Source organism: Falco punctatus, assembly GCF_963210335.1.
Source record: "Falco punctatus genome assembly, chromosome: 6".
NCBI lineage: Eukaryota > Metazoa > Chordata > Aves > Falconiformes > Falconidae > Falco > Falco punctatus.
This window is the reverse complement of record NC_137585.1, coordinates 27223899-27248418: the sequence shown is the minus strand read 5'-3', so window position 1 is coordinate 27248418 and position 24520 is coordinate 27223899. Positions and strand designations below refer to the sequence as shown.

General features: G+C 39.8%; 1 protein-coding gene across 2 annotated transcripts in view; it reads left to right on the top strand.

The window, feature by feature from the left end:
• The first annotated feature begins 8641 nt into the window (after positions 1-8641).
• MTPN (myotrophin) overlaps positions 8642-24520 on the top strand; it is a 44011-nt gene continuing 28132 nt past the window's right edge. The window contains exon 1 of one of the 2 annotated variants that reach the window (XM_080391373.1): positions 8642-8782. In XM_080391373.1, the coding sequence (XP_080247499.1) occupies positions 8711-8782 (72 nt within the window). In that variant the 5' untranslated portion in view covers positions 8642-8710. Of the gene's footprint in view, positions 8783-14946; positions 15100-24520 lie in introns of those variants that run through there. The other variant, XM_080391374.1, reaches the window with a different exon arrangement.

Sequence of the window (24520 nt, the reverse complement as noted above, 5' to 3'; positions counted from 1 at the left end):
CCCTGTGGCACTGTAACTGTTATTGCTTGTTGTTTGTTAAATGTCACTAGTAAACAATGTAAAACCCAAGAAAAAAAGAAGTTATTCTCCTTGCCCTTATATTTATAAGGAGAGATTCAGTTTATGAAGCACATTAGAATATACAAAATACTCCTCAAAGTATTAGAGTATTTAAATCAGCACAAACGTACATAAGTGTGAATGGATTTTGCTAGATTATATTTATAGTCTTGTTTATCCTCTGATGGTGACAGGACAACCAATATACTGGTGAACAACCTACATAAAGCCAGGACCGTAGTGGTCTGAAATGGTATGTGTCAGCGTGGAACCAGTGGTCCCAATTTTATTATGGTACTGAATAGAATATTAATATACATGTTTCATCAGTGTTTTTAAATATTCAAACACTAAATTTCCTATATAAAATCTGTTTGATTAATTTGAACATTCTAAACTTGAAAACCATGGTTTTGATTAAAGAAGATTTATTCCATACTTCATAATCACAACATATGCACTTCCTAGCTTACAGTAAACACACAAGCTATATACACTGTAAAATCTGCATACAATACTTAGGCAGTTGCATTTGTTTCTACTGCTTACAGCTAGTTCCATAACTATTGTTCCATAAAACATTCAAAGAGCAGAAATACAGCATATTTCAGCTTTTTTATGTGGGTGATATAAATGTTCATGTTTAAATTTCATTTTGTAAATTGGGATGCTGAACTAAGGTTGTTCATTTTGTGATTTGGGTTGAAAGTGGAGGGTTTCAGACAGTGCCTAAAGAACTAAAAAAAGCCTATGACTGTTCAAAAATGAACAAGAATTGGAAGGCAGCAGTCAATGACTCTCCTGGTTGCAAAATCTTGCCACCGTGAAAAAAGAGGGTCCCAGGAAATTCTTAGTTTAGTAAGGGTAAGGAAACCCTAACACATGCTGAAGTACACAGTCCATATGTGGAAAACTGCAGATGTAACAAGCAAAAGCTCCAAAAGCAGCTTTCTCTGCTCTGTAGGAACCAGAAGGTTCCACAACGTCTTTGTAGATTTTTCAGATAGAGCTCTTTCCTATGAAAAGCAGACCTATGACTATTCTCTAAATAGAAAACTGGAAGATTGCTCACAAATGTCTGCTATCTCAAGGCACCAACCTGGATGGAAATGCCAATGGCAGCAAAGAAAAGTTTTAAGTATAAAATGCTTTATTCTGGCTTCTCTTGAAACCTCTAAACATGTTTTGCTTGTCTGTCTGCTCTACTTCTGGTATTATGCAACGTCTCCACTCATTCATTCACCCAACCAACATATAAGTTACACCAAGTTACACTCACTTTCCAAACTGTAACATTCACACAGACACCTTCTCTGAATTAGGGTAAAAATGCATGAATAGATGTAATGTTTTTTTTCTCAGTGGCTGTCATTTCTACAAAAGGCAGAATTTTGCTGTCTGCAATTCTTCCCTATAGAGATGGGCAACTTCAGTTTTCTAACTTTTTCTAAAATCCTAGCATTCCACCTACAGTATTATAATTTAGAATTATCTCTATACAGCTGAGCAAGTTCAATAATAATTTATTTTCATTTAACTGGAAAATCACATTACTATCACTTCTAGTAGACAGTTGTTTATTGCTTTAACGAGTACTGTGAGAAAAATGTTGCTTATGTTTCCTTTTTGTTAGTATCAGTCCTTAATGCACTCAACTGTCATTTGCTTACTAGCAAAAGATTTCACCTTTGTCAGCACTGCAAAGCCCATACTGTTGTGAAAAAGCAAACTGCAACCTATTCAGATTCTTGCACCATCAGCAAAGCTTTGGGCTAAGTTCTCCTGATTGTGATGCTCAGCTACACTGAACAGTCCCTTACTTTGGAACAGAGACTGTGTTGTCACTCAGACCCGCATGAGCTCTCTGGTGTTTAACCCTTCATTGCAGCAGTTCGCTTGAAGGCAATTTCAGCTTTCAAAGGAATAACCAGTAATGATTGATTGACCCTTTCCAGTCATCACTTGTGAGGCTGCAGATAGAGTACCGCTTCCAGTTTTGGGGTCCCCAGAGTAAAAAGGACATTGACATACTGGCATGAGTCCATCAGAAGACAACCAGGATGATAAGCTGATTTAAGTACATGACATACGACAAAAAGCTGAAAGAAAGTGGCTTGTTCAGTCCTGAGATGACAAGGTTAACGTATGGGGAGGGAGACTTACTGCTGTCTTCAACTACCTCATGAGAATACAGAGAGAATCATAAAAGCATTTAGGTTGGAAAAGACCTTTGAGATCATCAAGCGCAACCTTTAACCCAGGACTGCCAAGTCCACCACTAAACCCTGTCACTAAGCACCACATCTACAGGTTTATTGAACACTTTCCAAGGATGATGATTCTACCACCTCCCTGGGCAGCCTGTTCCAATGCCTGACCACCTTTTCAGTGAAGAATTTTTTTCTGATACACAATCTAAGCCTCCCCTGGTGCAACTTGAGGCTATTTCCCCTTGTCCTATCACTTGTTACCTGAGAGAAGACAGAGGCAAACTCTTCTTGAAGAGGTAGGTATAAGATAAGAGGTAACAAATACAAAGTTATAACAGGGAAATTTTCATTAGAGGTAAGGAATTTTTATTTGGTTGGTTTGTGAAAGCAGTCAAGCATCAGAACAGGTTGCCAAGAAAAGTTGTGGTTTCATCACACTTTGAGACATTCAGAACTTGACTGGAAAAGGCCCTGAGCAACCTCATTCAAGTTAGCCCTGCTTTGGGCAGGGATTACATCAGATGACTTCCAGAGTTTCCTTCCAACCCAAATTATTTTATGTTTCTATAATTTTATTCTTTTAATACAGAGAAATAACTAACATTATAAAAAGATGATTTCTTGAACTTCCATTTCCTATATACTACTTCTAAAAAGAGAAATAAGGTTATAGAAAAAAGTATCTTCTGTTGCGTGAAGACACAAAGATTTTAGTTCATTTTACTCATGGAGACAGTAATAATGACTTATACCCATATTCTTTTAAATAAAAGAAGAGAAGGTAAAGAACTTAAATGTGAAATAAACAAAGAAAACAACAAAATCTACTGGCATCTACAAATGATACTGAAAGAGAGAAGGCCTACAGCCAAAAGGAGATTTGTACTCTGTATTAATAAATAAGTCCAGCCTGATTATTTATGGGTCAAACCTCCAAACTGTTATTCACCTTCTGATCTTGCTGAGAGTATTTGTCAACACTGATACACTCCTTGCTTCAGTTTTCAGAGTCAACCCCTTGTTTAGCAATTGCTGAACTGACAGCTAGGTTGTGTTTACTGAAGTGTCCAGGGAAAAGGCATTTCCACTCCATGGGAAGATGCATCTCCACAGAATGACTTCCTTCTTCACTACCAAAGGCTGGCACCCAAGTTACTGCATTACTTTCCAAGGCCCAGCCTCATTGGGATTCATGAGCATGTACCAACAGACTGGAGCTATATGTCTGATTTTGTCTGCTTCCCCTGCTGTTTCAGGTACCATGATGAATACAGTCAATAATTGTTGGGTTCCCTGTCTGCAAGCCTTGCTTGACCTTGGGAGAGAAAAAATAACTCATTTCCCTTTCCTTTCCACTCCCTTTTCCTTCAGACACTTCATATCACAGACACACAAAGCAAAACCTGGTCCTCTCTGTGTATTTACCTCTCAAACATTTACACAGATTTTCTAAAGGTTCAGAAGAAAATTATTTGCAGTAATGTCAGCAACTACTAAACTATTTCACCAAAGATTCACACAGCTAAAGAAAGAACTCCGAGAGAGAGGAGATACTTGTCTTTCATATCCTGTACAATAAGGTTTGAGATACTGTCATGTTAAGAAGGTGGGGTTTCCTCAGACCTTTGTGTCCAACCAGCCTGTCCACAACCTGCCTTTTGACAGCCCACTGTATCAGAGGGTGATTTGACTAACCTGTTCAGGGACCTTCACTGACAGTGTCAAATCCCTTAACACAACTACTCAGATCTCCAGACTTATACCAAATGAACTTCAGCTGAAGATTTTTATTATGCAAAATACAAGTTTGTGACAGACTAAGGTTCAAAGATTGCTGGTGATAATACACTGACTGCAAAACAAGCTTAAAACAACACTTAATAACAGCTAGCATGAATTAGTCATAGAATAAAGTTCTTACCCAACAGGCGTCCCTATGGGGAAGAAGACAGGTTCAGCCTGTCAAATGATCCCAGAAGTTATGATGGAGTCTTCCCTAACTTCTCTCATTCATAACAGCTTTAGAGAGCGGCTCAGCTTGACCTAACTTCATGCATGGATGTGTTTAACATATAGTTAAACACTAAATCACTGTGGTAATTCAGGAGTCTAGACAATCCCCCCCCCCACCCCCCTCACCTCTGGACTTATTTCAGTCCAGGACCAGTTCATTTTCTTAACATCTAGGTGGAGCCTGACTGACTCTAGTCATACATATTTTTGTTACTGACTGGTATCACATGCCCAGTGAGGGTGTACCCTGGAGACAGGTAACTTTGGGAAGGAGGTATGCGTCTGTATTATAATGAGGTTATTTCATCTGAGGAAAGTAATATTGCCACAGCAGTTGGCTCAGTGGTGGACATCTCATATATTCTTCATGTGACAATTGCTATACAGCTTATTGGCTGCATGGTACAACCAAATTCCCATTCCTGCAGGGAGTACAACAGAGCTTGGCCAGGGGGTCTCCACTCTTCTCCACCCCCCGTTACTCCTGTCAGTAGATGCTGAGCTGGCAGGAGGAGTTGCGTAGGGAGCTGTGGTAAAGCAGATTCCGTGCATGTCAATCAACCTGAAAATGCTAGCTGTATTTTACTCTGAAAGGCTTTCTGTAATACTATGCTTCTCTAATTCCACCCCCCATCCCCCAAGTAATTTTCCCACAGATGCATAGAACAAAACCTGAAACTTTTTTGGCTAAGACGAAGTAAAACTGTTGCTGGATTCAAAAAGTAAAAAGAAGATATTAGTGTTTCTTCTCTGGTAATCTCCATGGCAGGCAAACTTCATCAAATAGTATATGACCAACTAATAAACAGAAAGCAAATCAATTCTCCAATTTTCACCTGTTATTCCTAGATCTCTTGTGTCAGTTCCATAATTTTATTTAGTCTGCTGTTAACTTTATTATTTTCTCCTCAGTAGACTGAGTTCTATAGGATGATATTTTGTGCTTGGCTGTTGTTGCTGAATATAACAGCTGTTGTGTACAAACTCTTCGGCATTACCAAAAGGCAATATACTAAATATGAGATCAAGCACACATTTTTAAATAAAACCTGCAAGGGTAGGAGTATGTATTCCAGTCTCTTTCTTGAGTTTTCATGTCATTCTTTTTTTTTAAATTTGGATAGCTAAATTCATTGGACTGTCTTGTATTCTAGGCTGTGTACTGCATTTATGATTTATACAGGCATATGCATTATATTATAGAAACATTGCATAGCTGAATACAACAATGAATTAAGATTTATTTGTTGAAACAGATAAATGAAAAACTACATTTATATACAAACATATATAGGCAAATATATGAAGATATATGCAAAAAAATAATGTTTATACTCCATAAATCAGATTCACTTACAGAAGTGAAGCTCTGGTCAGCAGAGCATGATGAGTCTATGGGACACTTTAGCAATTATGTAGGTCTTCAAAACAAGGCTTAACCAGTAAATAGCTAGATGAATTTTATCTCAATGGGAATAACTGGACTAGAGAAGGCTAGTTTGTTGATCTAGCAGTCTTCCTACACCTTAACTCATTATCATTCCCTGTCTCCTCCAGCCATTCAAATGATGGAGATATGCACCTTGTGCTTCTCAAATTTTCTGGAGGATGCAGAACAGAAATAACCAGTTTTTAATCAAGAAATGCAGCACAGATTGCTAGAGAACATACAAAGATATGCTATGCTGACTGGAATAATGTTTGTTCTTGCTTGTAATACATTTGGATTATATCTCTATCACAATACAAATGGCACTGTAGTTAGGGGTCACTCTTCTGGAGTGTGACTTGCATGTTGCAGTGAAACTTCTGCTGATGAGACTAAAATAGTGTTTTGAAGTGGGGAACGTTACCAGGTGAAGGCCTATATTCCAGAAGACAGTGTAAACTCTATGGCTAACCATTAGGACCCCCTCCCAATGATGCATTAATTCTCCAGTGAAATTGCAGCTGGCCTAGAGCTTTTGCTAGTATGGTTAAAGACAGTACAAAGAGGAGATACTTTCCACAAGTGGAAAGTGAATCTACTACTGCTTACAAAACAGACAAGGTAAGCAGAGAGGTGTGTAAAATTTCCTAGTTTATGAATTATAATCAAATTCAGGTATCACAGGCTTTATATGTTTAATACTGCATTTCTGTTCAATTATCTGTAACCTTATCATGCTTTCAAGAGAAAAAATTGTTTAAGGAATTTCTTTGCCAAACATTTATTCACTGGATTTCTTACACTTTTTTTCCAGATTCACACGTTTAAGAACCAAAAACTCTTAACTGCAAACAGACTTCTAGGAGTTGGAACTAATCTCAAAAAAAGGACAAGATAAAGAAAGAGGGCTAGGGCAGTGCATGCAGCTTTGAAGGCACATGTGACCACATCCCACAGTTAGAAAATGGGTATGGGTTTTTATTTCTGGATGCATGCCTGAGTGATCCAGTATTAGTCATTAAGCAGACAAAAGCCATTTAGAATTTGGGCCTGAAGCTAACCGATGAGGATTCCTCTAGAAAAGGCATCTATCAGGTAGAAGGGGGGGAAATGCCTGACTAAACCATGTACTTAAGGTAACAGCACTTGTAGAGAAAAAGGGAAGTGTGAAAGTTTTTCTGCTTTAGTGATGAGATAGGATTAAGGATAACAGGCAAATTGTTGATAAAATGGGAAGATTAGATGCATAGGCTAGTGAGCACAAATATGGCAACAGAAGCATCCAACATTTTAAAAAATGTGGTCACAACTTGGCTCCTTGAAATTGGATTCAATTTATTAAAAAAATCCATGGTCCCTTACAATTTCTTCAGACTGAAAATTTAAGCACTGAAATATCTATATTTATGCATGTGCTGGGAGTATTTACAAAACAATGCAAAGGCGCTTGACAGTTTGTCTTTCACAGGTTTTTTTTATTCTTTTTCTTTAATGACATTAGGAAAACGAACAAGGACAAAAAACCTGTGTTCTGAAACTTCACAGTTTGTAAGTGAAATCAGTAATTAACCCAGCTTGAGAGGTTGTAGATTTTTACTTCCTTGCAAGTAACATTCTAGGTATTTCAATTAAATACCATTTAATCCCTGACAAAAATCTGCAAATCCCTACATATTTAACATTTCTGTGGTTCAGAAATACAAAGAAAACCCAGAAAAATCACGAGTTGCGTGGTAGCACCACCCCTCCTCACAAATTTTCTTTGGCTGTACGTGGAGCGCTCCCTCCGCCTCATTAATGAGGGATTGTTGCCCTTAAAGAGTCTCTGTAGCGGCCCCTCCGCCTCATTAATGAGGGATTGTTGCCCTTAAAGAGTTATCTGTGCTTTTTCAAACTGTTGTCAGACTGGGTGCAGCCCCGGCAGAGCAGCTCTAGCTCCAGGGGTGTTGAGGGCGATGTTTGCCGGAGGGGGTTACGAGCGGCGGCTGCCTGCCAGCACTCTGGCATGATTCACGGAACAGGCCGCATGTTCCTTACGCAAAACATGTGGTTTCGAAAAACAGATGCAACCACCCAGTGCCAGCATATTAATTAATTATCACATACTTCCTTTTATGTCTCCCTGCTCATGTTTGGGAAGCATGATGGTAATTATTCACAGCACGTTCAGTGCCCCAGGTTTTGTGGAACAGCTATTTAGACACTGGGTTGCCTCAGTGGGAAAAGATGCCTAAACCGGCAGTTCCTCAGCCGCTTCGGAGGAGGGAGTCGGCGGCCCACCGCCCCACCGAGCCCCGCACGGCCTGCTGCGCCCCGGGCCGAGGCGCAAAGCCCCACGCAAATCGACTACAGGGTGCCGGGCACCGGGCGAGGCTGTTCCGCAGGGCTCGCCCCGCAGCCCCAGCGGCCCCGCCGGCCATCAGTCGAGACGGCTGATGGGGCCGGGCGCAGGCCACGTCACCATGGCAACCCCGGGCAACCGGGGGCGGGGCCGCCGGCGGGGCGAGGCCGCGGGAACATAGAGCGCATGCGCCCCCATCCCCCCCTCCCCCCCTCCCCGTGGTATCTCCGGGAACACGGGACGCTTTACCGCGGGCGCATGCGCCGCCCACCGCCGCCCCCCCCCCCCCCCCCCGCGCATGCGCCCCGCTTCCCCTTCTCCCGCGTGGGTGTCTCGGTGGGGTGGGCAGCGGGTGGCGGGGGAGGGGAGCTGAATGGGAACCGGAAGCGGAAGCGCCGCGCGCAAGTAAACCGCTTTTCCCTTCAGTCAGGCGGCTTCTCCCGTGCTGCGCCCCGCTCGCGTGTCCGGCCTCGCTGCGCGGTGCCGAGCTCCCCCGCGCCGCCCGCCGCCGCCCGCCGCCGCCCGCGGCCCCGCCCAGCCGCCCGCCGCCGGCAGCCGGGGGAGGGGTCCCGCCCTCCGCGCCGCCGCCCTCGCTCCGTGGAGGTGCTGCCGGCCCCTCGCCGCCTCGCCCGCCCGCGCCTGTGCTAGGCGGCCGCGATGTCTGACAAGGAATTCATGTGGGCCCTCAAAAACGGGGACTTGGATGAGGTGAAGGATTATGTGGCCAAGGTAGGAGGCGGCGGGGGCCCGGGGTGGGCGAGGCGGCGCTGAGGAGGGAGGGACGTGCGCGGGGCCCGCTTCGGGGCCCTCCGTTCGGGGGTCGGCCGCGTGGGGCCGGGGGGCAGGACCCGCCGCCTGCCGGGGTGCGGGCTGCGAGCCTCCGCGGCGCTGCGGGGCCTCCCCTCCCCCTCCTCGCGGCCCGCTTGGGTCCTGGGCTCCCTCCCTGCCCCTCCAGCCCCACGGTCGACCCTCGTGCTTGCTGCTGAAGTTATTATATGTCAATACGCGAAACTTCCTGAATTAACAGCCTGCGTCCTAGTACTGCCCCGCTGATCTTATGTGTGTGTGTATATATGTATGTGGCCTCGGTTTGGTTATCCTTCCCCGCAGTGCCTCAGGGCTCATCCTTAATAGGGTGCTACTAAGCTGCCGGGTGTCTTGAGGCTTAATTCATTAACCTTCTGTGAAGTGTTTTGATATCTACTTAGGGCAAGCGCTACAGGAACAGTAGATACCTGTGTAAGGGGTGAAAAGTATTCAGGTACACTGTAGTATTTGGAGGTTGGTTTATGTCCTTATTTGCCATGGCTTGTCAATGAGGTTTGTGGGTAAAGTGCATGTACATAAGGGCAAGATTCTGCTTCGGTGAATCCTTAGTGTTGTCTAGAAGCTGTTACATCAGAGCAGAAGTTTGCATGTAATTTAGTTGTAATTACTTAGATCTCTGAACAAGTTAATGATTGTCTTTGGGAGCTTGACACATGCTGACATATCTTGCTGTGATGACTTAAGTTCTTCCTACTCTAGTTGTCGACTTGGGTTGAAAGTTACCCAAACTTGTAGCACTCTTGGCAGAAAGAAATGTGTGTGAGTACTTAACAGCTGCTTTAGTACAAAGTCCAACAGTTTAGCTTTAATAGTCTTCTCTGACAGTTTCAGCTAAGCTACTGAACTTTGCATCAAAGTGGCTGTGGACTCACATGCTGTGCTCTGTCTGTAAAGTGCTAGAGGTCCTAATAAGTAGGCATAATATAATTATCCCACTTAAGCAGTCTGTTAAGGGTCACATATCTATGTCTGTGTAATACAGTTGAGTATTGCATTGATGTATCTTATTTCTTCTCAGCTTTGGGGCCTCCAGAGTGTTTCAGCAGCAGATTTGGATTCTTGATACACCTTTTACAAGAATGCCATGTTTATCTAGACAACTCACTGCACACTAGTGAGTAGTGGATCCTTGTGTATCTATTGCTGAGGCAAAAACTTTGGCAGTAACTATCTTCAGTCAGTTTATATCTACAAGATCACTGCAGTACTAATTACAAAGCTTTTCTGTATTCCCACTCTTCCTGAGTGGCACTGCAACTCATGTGGCAAATGGTTTTATGTGATCACTCTTCATCCACTTCAGCATAAAGTCAAATACTTCGTTCCATCTGCTGCTGAAAGAGGCTTGAGCCAGCCAGGGTGGTGCTATAGTAAAGAGGCTGAAGGGCATCATCTAACTGCACTAATGAGGTAGAAATCCTTAAAAGAGAGATACTGTCTGTGGTTAGGTGATTACAGTAAAAGAAGCCTGCAATCCTTGAACAAGCTTACATTTTAGCACTGGCAATTGTAGAAGATGAATAAACTGTGGGAATTTTCTGCTTATTTGTGACCTTATCTTGTTCATTCTTTTCCCCCACTTGCAAATACGCTTTCTGTCATCAGCTCTTAAGCATCCTACTTGCCAGTAACACAAGAAGTCTAATGTTTTCTTTCCAGTTGTCCGTTATGTTTTCTTGACAAATTGTGGGCTAGTACCCAGGCTACCCTGGTTTCATGTAGAGACAAAGCTTATATGAGCAAATTTTGACTGACACTCTTCCTTCCTAATGGTTTGTTAACTTGTTCGGCTAATTTTTGGTAAGTTTTACAGTGGGTTTTATGAAACAAAATGGAGGGAGGTACCTTCAGGGAAGAAGAGTACAGGAATGAGCTTGTGTTTAACTGTATAACAGGAAATGTGCGTTGAGGAGGGGCAAGAGAACAATATGAAACCTCTGACTGTAGGAGAAGCCTCCGTTGGAACTTCACATTCTTGGTTCCTAAATTAATTCTGGGAAGGCAAATCATACTTTGATAGTTACAGTTCTCAGGAAAGTGTCTTTTCTGGACTGCCTGTTCTCTTTTGACTGCCTTCCTTATCAGTTGTATGGCTTTCTTGTCCTAAGTTTACTTATATGAACTTTGCAGTAGTAGAAATTTCCTCTCCCTGTAATGTGGGAGGCAGTGTTACATATCTTAGTCTGCATCTTCATAAAATTATTTTTTGTCTGCCTTCCTGAAACATTTGATTTCCAGCTTCTCATTTGTTTTGTTTCTTGTTCTAGTCTTGTTTCTTCAATTGATTGGAAACAGTACAGCTTTTAACTATAATCTTGTAGTTTTGCTGCCAATTACAACATAAAGTGTTTGACCTCTGATTTTGTTTCCTATCTAAATGGCAGAGTTTGAAATGCTAACTAGATGACCCTGGGCACTTTAAAAATAATAGTGTAAATGGATGTCATCAGTGAGACTGTAAGAGTTGAACTCTGACAATGTCAGTCCTGGCTTTTCTTCACATGTGTGAAATAAGCTGTAGAAGTTCTGTCTTTGGAGTCACTAGTATTTATTATTATTATTATTTAATCTCAGATTTGGCTAGTAGGTACCAAAAGGAAGGTAGCTTAGTAGCACTCAGACTTTGATTCAAACAGCAGGTGAAAAAGTATAATGTGAAAACCTTTCTTTTCGATGACAGTTTATCTTCTTTAAGTAGAGAAAGCTTCTGCCACTTCAGCAGTTCTTGGACAAGGGATACAGAAGCAGAAGGAAGAGTCTCCATTTGTACTTTATTTATGTCTGTGTAAAGAGGTTTTTCATTCTACTGAAAATACTTTTTCAGAAAGAATCTTTCATGGAAATAGTAGTTCTGAGGGGTGGCAATGAAACAAATGTCAAATGATACTATTTTGTTGCTTAAGAAAAGAGATCTTAGTGCTGCCAGTGTGTGCATTCAGAAGACACTGTTGACTTCTACTTGATAAAAAGTTGAAAGATTATCTGTATAGTTTGAATAGTCCTGTAAGACTTAATACTTTTTTTGCAAGAAACATCTTATTAGTCTCCTTTTCTTGACTTCTAATCCTGTCAACTTTTTCTTTAAGTTAAATTATAAGTTCTACTGAACTACTGTCGTTAGTGTGTTACCGTTACTGTTAGTGCTAGCAGTTAAGTATGGTGTCATCTATTTTTATGACTAGATTAAGAAGTAATTTTTACCATTTGCTTTCTTTGATGTTATCTACTTGAATATAGCCAGCATATGTTAGCTTCAGAGGTGTCTTTGCACGAATCGAAGGGACTGAAGGAATTCTGCACTCTTCCTACATACATCCACTCAAATTTTTAAAATTCCCCAAGAAAACAGAAGCTTTCATGGGAAGAGATGAATCAAATGTGCATTTAAATGGGTGAGGAGGACCTACGCAGATTAATTTGCTTCCCTCGAGGAAGGGAACAGGGGGCTAAAAAGTATTAGTTAGAAGAAAAGCAGGGTATATTAAGCCTGCAGAACTTCTTAACGTGAATGGTGTTTGCTCTTTTACCTTCTCTTTATACTCATTCACCAGTGGAATGAGATAGGCTGTACAGTTGCTTCAAAAGACCATCAACATGTACATGTAATGTTTCCGGCCAGCAGTAGTTTTCTCAGGTGAAGTATAACATCTGTTCAGTCACCAGACACAAAGTTTTTGGCCAGATAAACTTGGATTGGTAAGAAAGAGGTTACAATAAATCTTTTTTTCTAATGTAATTTCACCTCCCATAGCTTAACTGAGAATTCCTCACTTCAGGAGCTGCTGTAGTCCCCTACATCATTGCTTCCTAAACATACCACTGCTTAGTTATGTTCAATAAGTCAACCAACCTACCACCATAAGAAGATAGGACAATCAACCAAACTGGAAGCACCAGATTTTTACTGCTGAGAGGACTGGGAGTTTGGGGTGATGGTAGGCTGTGAAACTAACGCTTTCAGAAAGTATGCATATGCTATGCTTGCCTAGTAGGCATTTCTGGTGTGGATTTTTTAAATATTTTTTTTTAAATAACAAAATAAACAAAACCAAATTCCTAGAGGACATTCAATAACTCTGCTAGAAAACAGCAAGTACCTATGCATCCTTCACAAAATTGTGATATGACAAAGTCTTGCAGTTCTTTGGGATATAATGACATTTGAATACATGTCTTGAGAAATGCAGAAAACGTGACTACTGCAAAACTAACTGGAGAGACTAAACCAGAAACATTGTTTAGAAATACCTTTTTGAAATGGAGGGAGCAGTCAGGGGTATAGTTAAGGTTTAAGTGTTGTGAAAAAGAGAAAACACTTAAATATGTCTGTGAGAAGATTGATTAGAATGGAGAAATAATAGGTTACCCCTCAAAAGTTTAAACCTCTATTCTTTTGTGTGTCCATTGAAATGACTTATTCAGGAACAAACTAAATGAAAATAAACAATTAAGTGACCATTATATATGGGTGGATTACTTTAGTTACAGATTAGCCATACCATGGATACATTGAAATTTACCTTGTCTCGCTATGTTGAATACTGAAGTGCACTTCAGTGTTATAGCTACATTGATAGCTGGATTGCCGCTGGGTTGGAAAATGTTTTCTTGCTTTTCAGTGACAGGGAGCCTGAAAGCCTAGCTGGATTACAGTGCAGTGTAAGTATACCTCAGTAGTTTGTCCAGAGGCATATCAAGTCTGGCACTGACCTGGGAGCTACTGGACTGAGTTTATCCCCATGAGAGCCTCTTGGATATCTCTGTACTGTAACTCCTTGGTGTTATGCCAATACTTGTACTGTGTGGGTTTTTCTTTATCTGGAGATTCTAGGCCTTCTGTTATTTTCTCTTGATTACTGTTGAGCGTGCTGGAATGTAATTCCTAAAGATACAGTTTTGTTTTGCTTCTTAGTTCTACTTAAACTTGGTGTTCAATTTATATTTTGTAAATTTGAACATGATGACCTAAACCTTTACTTTATGAAATGAGACAGTTGCTTGCTACTGGAACCTGCTGCTAGCAGGTTCCATATTCAAGGTAGAATTACTCTTAACTATAATGACATGAACAAACTAGAAGAACTTTCAGAAGAACACAACGCGGCAGCTAGTTTTTAGTAGTGGGTACAATAAGGTGTATGAGGTTGATGAACAACACCTTTTCAGGATGGCTAATCAATTTCCCCAGTCTGATCCAAAAGAGTCTGAGTACATGTGGTAAAGAATTGCTCACAGGTATTAACAGTTTGTGCACTAGTTTTTTAAGTAGTTTATAGGAACAGCGTGGAGTAACAATCTTGCCTGTAAACCTGGCATTATGGTGGAAAGTGTGAGTTGCTGGCTGAATGGACAAATCCTCAAATCTGTTCTTTTGGTGAAGGTACAGATATAACTGATTTTGAAGCCATTTTTGTCTGAATTGTAAATGAAAGTCATGACAAGACTGATCACAAATCTGGAACTGCTAAACGTAGTAGTTTCTTTCTGAAATATTGATGTCAGGCCTATGATCGTTTTGTTGGTTCACTTGACTTCTGTGCTCTGAAACTCTTGGTGGCTTTAAGAGATTGCCCAAGTCTGTGATTTGTGTTTGACTTTTTCATGCTTAAATAAAAAATTAATTATTTGTTTGGGCTGTTCTTATGCTGATTTGTCCTGTGTCTAATTGATGTTTGCTGCAAAAAGTAAAGAGAGTGTGATCAAAATCAGATTTTAATAAAACATTAAGTTTAAACTTTTGCTGAAAGATTTACTAATTATACCATTTCTTAAACTGAAAGCAAATTTTATTTCTGCTGCAAATATATCCTGTTTTGTCTGAGTTTCTGGTCTTTAGTGTATGCATTACTAAGTATAACAGCACAAAGTTAGGAATAGGTTATGAATAACAGGCAGAGAATCCAGTGGTATGAGGAAAACACATCTAGTACTGTTCCTTTTCTTCCCACCCTCCCTTATTCTAACCTCAATTTTTCCTCTTGTATCTGTTTTATCTTTACTAAATCCTTGTTCTTCAAGCCTAGCTCTTGTCTTCCAACTCAGTTAGGTAATTTTGATTTCCACAGGAAGGCATACGGAAGATGAGCTAAGCTTTCTAAAATTCCAAGAGAACAGTTCTTCAGTGGTTTGTATTCTGTCTCCATTTGGAATAATATGTGGAAAGTGGTGCTAGTTGTGAAGGCTGTGCAATGAACGTTGACTTGGGTACCATGGAATTGGTGAGTCATGCAGGCCACGTGAGTAAAAATACTGAATGAATAGATCTTGTAGCAGTGTCAAAATGCATAAATAAGGAATCCCTAGATAGGTCACAATAGACCAAACAACTTCTTTATGCTTGTTTTGAAGGAGCATATGCTTAGCTGTTAAGATATCAGGACCTGAAGGTCAAATATCCTACCCAAATTTAAGCAGAACATAGTGGACTCAGAAATGCGGGGTTCTCAAGGCCAAAAATTTTTGAGACTGAAAGGCACTTAAAACATGTAGGTGAAAGGTTGGAAGAGAAAATTTAGGAAAGATAAAGAAAGCCAGGGGAATGTATAAAATTTTATTGCTTCAGTCCTGTACTCATTTTTTTCTTTATATGGATCCCCAGCCAAGTGTTCATAGCTTTTTGAGGTTTTTTTATGGCTTTATGATTATGCTTATTTGAACTTGAATATGTGTCCAGACAAAAGTGCAAACAAAGTCACTTCTTTGTAACTAATTTTCACACTTGAGAAATGGAAGGTTTGTATGAAGTTGTTACTAGTTTTAATTCCCACCTAGCAAAAGCTCCACATTGAATGTTGTGTTTACCAGCCAATACAGTTCTGTGGAAAGAGGCAGTTGTCATTTGTGTAGACGGATCTTCTATTGCTAGAACAAAAGCATTGACTGGAATTAATAAGTCCCAATAACTGACCAGTTGGTTATACAACAATTGTTTTTCTTAAATGTTGCAGTTTCAGCAGTTTTGAACAATTAGGTATTTTTCTGCTTTAGCTTGTTATCAGAAGGGTTGGGAACAAATTAGCACAGCTCGTACTAAAGAGTTTGAAATCTTTATTGGGTGCTGGATATGCTATTGGTTGTTTTTATTGCAAATTGATGCTAAAGCTTATGTTGATTGCAACCACCAAGGGCAAATTCTGCAATCATGTGCCAGAAACGGGGAGGGATACAGTAGCTTCCTTTAAATGTTTAAGGGACTAGTGTCTGTGTTGCTTTCTGACTTGGGAAGTAATTAGTATTAGTAAGTCCTATTGAACAAGCTACAGTTCTTAATTCCTAGTTTGACTGGAATGTACTTGTGTGGGGGTTGTTGGGGGTTTTTTTGGTGGTGTTTTTAAAACAAAACAAAACCAAACCAAGAAAAGGACAGAAAATAAATTGGTATTATCCTGAAAGGAACTGAAGTCCTGGTGAGAGAAAGTGGGAAAGGACAGAGAAACACGGTCTTGTAAACTCATAATGCATCTGAACATAAATATGGCTTTGAAGTAGTTTGGGGGTTTTGGTGCTTTTTTGCACTTTGCCCGTTTTTATGGTCTTTAGTCTTTTGTCTGTAGTATAGTTCATAGTTCAGTACAGACTCATAATATACTAAGCATTATTGCATTTCTCCAATGAAAGAATTTTTGTAACTTTCTTGCTGCAACAAGGATTAGAGTATGGTCTAGATTTTTGTCTTTTCTTATGTATATTGCTGCCTTCCTCATTGGTTACAGGCCAAAAGGGAAATGGTAAAATCATTTTACTTCGCCTTCAGCTACACTTTGAAAATAAAATGGAGTAATTGCACACAGTGGCTAATAAGCTGAACAGACCAAAACATCACTAGAAATGTGTTCTGGACATTTGCCTGTCATGCTTTCAGCCAAAGTTCAAAGAATATTCTGAAGTGTATCTAATTATGGAGTCAGTTAATAAAACAGAATCATGTGCTCAAAGTTTCTTATGAGCTAAGATCAAGTCTTGATAATTACTGTTGAATGACTGATACTTTCTTTCCCCAAATTCCAGTAATTTATGAACTTGCTTTTTAACACACTTGTGGCCTATAAATTAGTGATTAGCTTCAAGGAGGAAAGATGAGCTGGAAAGCTATTTGAGACAATAAGATAGAGGCTGTCCTTAGAATGGTTACCATCAGCATCTGTCTTCTAAACTGATTTGTTAATGATGCTGTGAATACAAACACCATAAGCAATAAACGCTTTAAAATGATTTTTGTTTGTTCTAAAACACTTCAAGTACTTGATTCAGGTGTGGAATTGAAAGGAGGAGGTTTCAAATCTTTATATAAAAAAGACTGGTCAGGAGAGTCCCTGTGAGGTGAGATCTGCATTTCTATCTATGCCCTGTATAAAAAAAATAATTGCAGGATCCTTTGTATTCTAGTGAGGCCTTTTGGAGAACCTTTGTTTCTTGGGTTGCTGACTTTTCAATAAGTTCAGTAATACTATTAACTCTTCCTTGGCTAAAGGGTTTTTAGCATGGTTAAACTTGAATTTGCTCTGTAATAAAGCATTAATTATCTGTTACTTAAGTTTACCTTGTAGATAATAACTCAACAGTAAATACACTTGATTTCAAAATATGTTCCTTCAATTAGACTATAACATGAAATACAGTCTTCAGTTCTGTTCCTGTGACAAGTTAGTAGACTGTATTTACTAAAGTACTTTCAACAGTAATTCCTGTTGAAATCTGGAGAAAATAGCTTAACTTTTGTAGATGGATTATTTAAATTATAAAAATGCAATATCAGTATTGGTAACTTTTAATGAAAGTATTACAGTGGAGCTGAATACTCCAAGTGTATGTAATTGGTTTACAGAGCCATTCTGTGGATGTTAATGCATATTTTTTAAAGTATATACTGCTTAGAAAACAGTGGTTTTTCTGTGAATTTAAAAACAGCTTTTACGTTTAAGTGTTTTACTTCTGTGTTTTGTTTTGGTGTGATTTGAATCAAAAACAGCTTCAGCAATTCAACAAAAAATGTGTTAAGGCACAAATCTTCTAGAACTCATTAATAATGCTTTTGATATTTCATATCGTTTTATGCATTGTTGTGTGAATAAAATGTGAACTCAATTTGCACAGCAAAATAATGCCTGTTAATCTCATAGCAAAACTTACTTAGAAGCTAAGCTTGGGTGTAACAGAACACTTGATCTTGCCTTGGACATATCCTTTGTTCATATTCTAGAGAAGTAAGTAATGCTTATGATATTAAGCCTCAATTATGACATTGAAATTCAGTAGTTTTTTGAAATTATGCCAGTAGTTTTTGAAAGATAAATTAATCTTCCTGTTTATCCTCTCCTATCTTCATGACTGAGTACAACCTTAAATTTGAGAACTCATATTTAGTTGCGGGGGGAAGGATTGGTGTTCTTAGTTTTTTAGATTATGCACACAAGTCGAAATATTAAGGTGGCATCTACTGAAAGAGAAACTCAATATCTGGTGTCTATTGTTCTTCTAGAAGGAAAAGTCACTTCCTGTGCATTCTTTGGACAGTGTGTACTGAGGATTTTAATAGATGTTGATGCTGGGGCTTTTACAGTGACTGAAAGTTCTTTAATTCAAAGCTAGCAACTAAGTGCAGATTGGATGGTAATAGCTTTTATTCTTTGCTCAGCTGGTTAACTTTTGGAGCAGTGATCTGATGATGGAAATAGCCTGAATCCTATTACTAAACCTTTGGATTGCTTTATCCTTGAACTTAATATCTTATTCTAAAACAAACTTAGTGCACCAAGGAAGAAAAACATGGCACTGTATTTTTATCTGTCCAAACTTGATTTCATAATTCCGTGGCTAGATGATCTGACATGTTAAGCTTGAGTTTGTGTGAAACTACACGAGCAGGTGTTCTGTGTATTTTTCTGGTTTGATAGTGTCATCTGTTGTCAATCTGCTGATGGTATAGTACTGAATTACTGAGACCTTATCTGGTTTCTGGTTTAAGTATGGCTGATGTCTGCTGTTTAGCAATCATCTGGCATCCATGTGGGCTGGAATATGTTCTGCTTGGTATAGTCTTAGAGTGGGTATCATCCAAATTGGATCAAAATGCAGCAGTGTTAAAATGTGGAGTCTGGCAAGTCATTTCTGCAGGAAATACGATTTTAGGTCAGCTCAGCGTTGCCTGTGAAAATGGACCACTGCTGTGTTGATTGGGTACAGTACTTAACATGTCTCTTTAGACTGAACATTAGTTTTATGTCAAGTTAGGGTATAAAGTCATTAGATCTGTCTGTGATTCCTTAAGAATTAGTAGTTAAATGGCTTTATTTTTGGTTGTGGCCACTGTATCATGTCTGATAGACGAGCCTTGGTGCCACAACTAAAGCATTTTAGCTTTAATTCCAAATTCTAACAGTTCTAAGCAGAGATAGCTCAGTGTGTCTGATCACTGACTGTTTCAGTTCAGAATCTAGAATGTTTAGCGCACTGACATTCATTAATTAGAAGTAGTACTCTGAACAGAGTCTCTTGTTAGAAGTAATAATACATAAAAATAAGCATCAGTTTATTCTGTCAGAACTAGTTGCTGCTGTTACTCTGAGCTGTTGCTTAACTGACAGGTGAGTGCTTTTGGACAGCTTTTAAATAGGAATTCGTAAGAGCTAAGAGAAGCTGCAAAACTGATCCCTTCATTCCTGTTTCATCACTTGCTAATGCAAGTAGTGAGTGGTTTCCACTGTTTCTTGCTCAAGTCTTAGATTAAGGATTTTGGGGTGGGGGTGGGGGAGGTGAAACAACTGTTTTCAATAATGCACATACTGACACAGCTCTGAAGCTGGGATTGTAGCATGAGTTTCTAGAAGCTGTAGCTAGGAAACAGTAGGTTCATTACTGTTCTACAGAACAACTTGTGTATCAGGTTTGTTTGTCTCTAAAAATGCTGATACAACTGAAGCACAGATGGCTCAGTAGTTCAGTTTATTTAGCAGTTGCTTCTGGATTTGTATTCTTTTGACTGAGACAAAGGATTTCACATTGCATTTGATTATCGTGGATAAACTAGGTATTTTTTTACCGCTAACAAATAAAACCTGAAAATTACGCTTGCTAAGTATCTTATTGGCTTAAGCCAAAATAAGTGTAGGGGTGCTTATAAAAGCTTTTCAGAGTACTTTAAATACCATATCAAGACAGGCAAAATTCAGCATGAGGTTCATAATTAATTTTCTTGTGTAGAGCAAGTATTAGTGTTATCATTAGCAGTTGAGGCTTCTATCAAAGCAGAGAACTGCAAAGTAGATACTAATTTTAAACATACATGGCCATCTACATCTGTCTGCTCTGGCCGTAGAACTTGCTGCAAAATGCCGATTGGAGAGACACATACTGTCATCAGAACATATACCTCTTTTTGGTAAATGGGTGAGGGTCTTTTAGCAGGAATGTTACGCTGTAATCCTTTGAGTAGCCTTTTTTCAACTTTTAAAAAAATGGTCGGATGTGGCATGCAAAACTAATAACAAAGACTAGATGTGGATCCAGAACAGCAATGACAAGTTGTTACTGATGTCCGTAGCCTCTTCCACAGAGCTTTAACTTTCTGTATTCAAGAAGTTTCCATCTCAACATCTGTTAACTTGATTTTGCTTTTTGATAATCATCTACAGGGTTTCTTGTGGATGTTTTTGCTGTTTCTGTCTGTTTCAGGAAGACGTGATAAGAGGAAGGTGTAAAGACAGCTTGTCCCAAATATTCTCCAAAGCATACACAGCAGAAAGAAGACGGCTGGGAGAAAATACCTTGTTGCTCCAGGCTATGAAATATAGAGGACAGGGAATAAAAAAAACTGTCAGTGTCAAAAAGGCATTATTAAATATCTCTTGCCATGAACACGAAGATCATCAGTAGAAAGGCTTAGCTAATGTAGTCCCTCTCAGCCATTAAACAAAAACCAAAGAACTTCTAGATCTTCTGAAATACTTGAAGTGGAAAGTAGTTATCCCATACAATATATCTAGGTCGCTTGCTTCTGTTCAGTTGTCCACAGACAACTGTAGTCCATGCTGGCTACAGTTGGAAAACTACTGGAATGGTCAGGATTTGCTGAACCACTGAGCAATAGCAGCAATAGTCTCTCTGTGGCAGGCTGGATGAGACTGGATTATGTTAATTTACTTAATGGGCTGAAAATAAGTAATTTTTGAAAATATAGAGGATTCAAATGAAAACTTGGACCCTGCACAATTTTTTTGCAGTTGCCATGGGAAACTGCCTACTTGCAGTTACAATGGGTTGATTTCTCAGCTTTGGCAAGAACTTACTGCTGGTTTTTAACTGAAGAAATCTGCTTCAAAATCATAACTTATCCACAAGTTACAACACAATGTTTTTCCTTCCCTTTCTGCTCTTTGGACCTAACACAGCCTTTATTAGTTACTTCACCATGTTCCACTGTTGCTTTTAGGTTGAATATTGACCAGGGGGCAACAAGGTCATTGTCCTTGTGAATCAGAAGATAGAGACAAGAAAACTTGAGACTCAGTAATCTGAGCATAGTAAAGCTGAGCAGAATATATAGAAAAATGTTGCATCTCCTTAGTCCTCCTGCATTGTTTGAGTGTTTTTTTTTAATGCATCAAGTTAGGGCAAATGTGGAATTTATCTTTTTTGACCTGCTCTGCCCAATTGTTAGTTCAGCAATCCATGTAGCATCATGTGTCAGAGCTTTTTCCTCTTACACAAAAAAATGTACAAAAGTTAAATAATATGCTGCACTGACTTGTGTTATGAGCTGATCACTTGAATTTTTCTTGTTTCTAATCAATAAAAGTGGGCAGGAATTGAAAATAGCATGTTAGTCTAGGCTTATGATGAAATACCCAGAAGTTTATAAAAATGGTTTCCTTGTCTAAAGTACTAGACGAGTGATTCAGTTATAGTCAGGTTTGTGTTAAGATAGCTGATGTGAGGGTATGTCTACTGTAGCAATTTAAAACTGAGACAGTTTCAGTAATGGATGCAGATATCTAACCTCTCTGCTCTACCCAGCAGAAACTGCTTCAGGCTAGTGCTCCACGTCAGTTAACTTGACAAAATTTCTAGAGAAAATTGTATAACCAGCTTGGAAGAAGAGATCGTTTTATTGTTCCCACTACTCAAAGGTGTTTTCAGTAGCGTAAATTTTAACACTTGAAAACTAGTAATAAGTTTTTCAGGAAAAGCCATTAGGCCCGAATTACTGAATTCATTTAAGAGTGCTTCTATTGGTAACCTCCAAGGACCAGTGAAAGTGCTAGCGTAGACTTTGGTTAGCTAGATCAGTCTATATTTTGGCAGGAATGAAAACTACTTTAAAGTCAATGCTGCTTTTTAGAACCTGAGGCTATTCTTGTAGGGGGGAAAAACTCGGCTGAATTACAGCACGACTTCAAAAGACGAGTGTTGTGGGGTTATTGAACTGAAGGCCTAAAGTGCAGACCAGGTGAATACTTTTACATAGTGAGCTCTGTGGTTAGGAACTGGTGTTCTATAATGCTGTCAGATTTCTTCAACATGTTTTATAGAAATACATAGATTGGAACAAAAGACACCTACAAATCCAACTTTGAGTTAAGCTTAGCAGTGCTTGAATCAGCTCTTTGGCAGTCCTAAGGTGAGAACAAGGGTTACAGAATGGTATACATATGGAACCACTCCAAAGGTGGACTGAGGAGGATGAGAGCACTCTCCATCAGGTCGTATGAGGAATCTGGGCTCTCTGTACTGAAGTCCAAGGAATGTTTCAATAGTGAGAAAATGTCAATAGCCAGGAAACTGAAGTAGGAGCACTTGAATTTTCGGTGGTAAACCTCAGGTTTTGGTGTTGGCAAAAGTAAAAAAATGAGAGTGTCTTTGTGTTTGAACTTGTAGCATTCAGTTTTAGTTCTGAAACCTTTAGGGAAGGTTAATTGAAAACTGGGATATTTGAGGCTCCAGTTCTGTCCTTAAGCAACTGATCGGTGGAAGAAGAGTTCAGGGGAGGCAAGCTATAAAATTTTGTTTCTAGGATGGAAGGTCAGATTGCCCTTTTTTTTTTTTTTTTTTTTGTTAGTTGAATATAGATGATACTGCAGCCTGGCTGAAGAAGGTTAAGATGCTTCAAGGGCCTTTCTGTTCAGGGACTCACTCATGACAGAATGAGAAATGTTGAGTTGAGAGAGTGCTTTTCAAGGCTGTTACTTGGACAGACAACTTACTATTTTGAGGAATTTTTAAAATACACAGAGTTACACAGAAGGTGAAAGCAAAATGATCCAGTGGAAGGAATGTAGAAACATTGCACAAATATGCAGGGATGGGAGTATGACAGCTGAACTTCAGTTGAAGTTGAAACTAGCAAGGAATCGGTACTAGCGGTAGAAGGGGCTAGTGACTGATTATGAGAGGAAGGCAAAGGAAGATCTGGAGCTACTGCTTTGTTGAGCAGAGGACCAAGTGATAAAATACATAAAAAGCTTTTTTGCCCTTCTTATTGGTAAGGCCTTCCAGGGCCCTCCACCTAATAGGAGAGCCTTTGGTAATGAAGCACTGTCTGTGGTAAAGGAAAATGGAATTAGGGAATTCCTTAAGTAGCCTGGACATACGCCAGTCCATGTGATCAGGTGGGATGCATCTGAGGGTGCTGACAGACCTATATGATGTCTTTGTGCAGCTGTTCTGTCATCTTTGAAAGGCCTTAGTGACTGGGGGAATGTTTCTGATGAATCTGAGAAAGCAAATGTCTCACATTCAATAATGGTGAGAAGGAACATCTGGGGAGCTGTAGGTAGGTCAGTTTAGCCTCAGTCTCTGGGAAGGCTATGCAGCAAATCCTCTTCTTCCTTGAACCCATTTGACAAGACTTTTGCTGTAAGGATATAGTGAGAGATCAAGTCAAAGTTTGCAGTATGTGGACTGTAAGGTTGGTGGAAAATTGGCTGGGCTGTTGGACTCAAAGGGCTGTGATTAGCAGTGTCACCTCTAAGTGGTGCCTGGTTACCAGTGGTGTCTATCGGGGGCTGGTAGTAGTAGTATTGCTTAACGTTTTTATTGGTGACCTAGACAATGGGATGTCTTTATTGTTCAGGACAATAGGATAAAAAGAAGTGAACCCATGCACCTGTACAAGCTGGGGACTAATTGGCTAAGTAGGAGCTCTTTAGAAAAAGTACTTCAGGGTCCTGGTAGACATCAAGCTGCAGATAAGTCTGCAGCATGCTCTCGTGTTATTGAAGGCCAGCAGCATACAGAGCTGTGTTAGCAAGGAAACAGCCAGCAGGTTGAAAGAAATGTTTCCCTTCTTACCACTTCTGAGGCTGCATTTGGGCACTGTGTCCAGTTCTGGGCTTCCTAGTACAAGAGGGACATTGAATACTGGAACATATTGAGAGTCAAGAGCTTGGGGGCCCTCAGGATTGCTGAGGACATACAAAGAGATGCTGTTTACAGTTGTGGTGATTTGGGTTTGGGGTTTTTTGTTGGTTTTTGTTTTGATTGTTTGGTTTGGTTTTTTTAGGAAACGTTTTATTGTCTTTCTCTACCAAGGGCAGGATATAGAGAGGTTTGTTTAGAGATGCATAGTGAAAGTGTTAAGAGGCAACTGTTCCAGTCTGAATGTGAGAAATACTTCACTGTGAGTATGATCAAACCCTGGGAAGG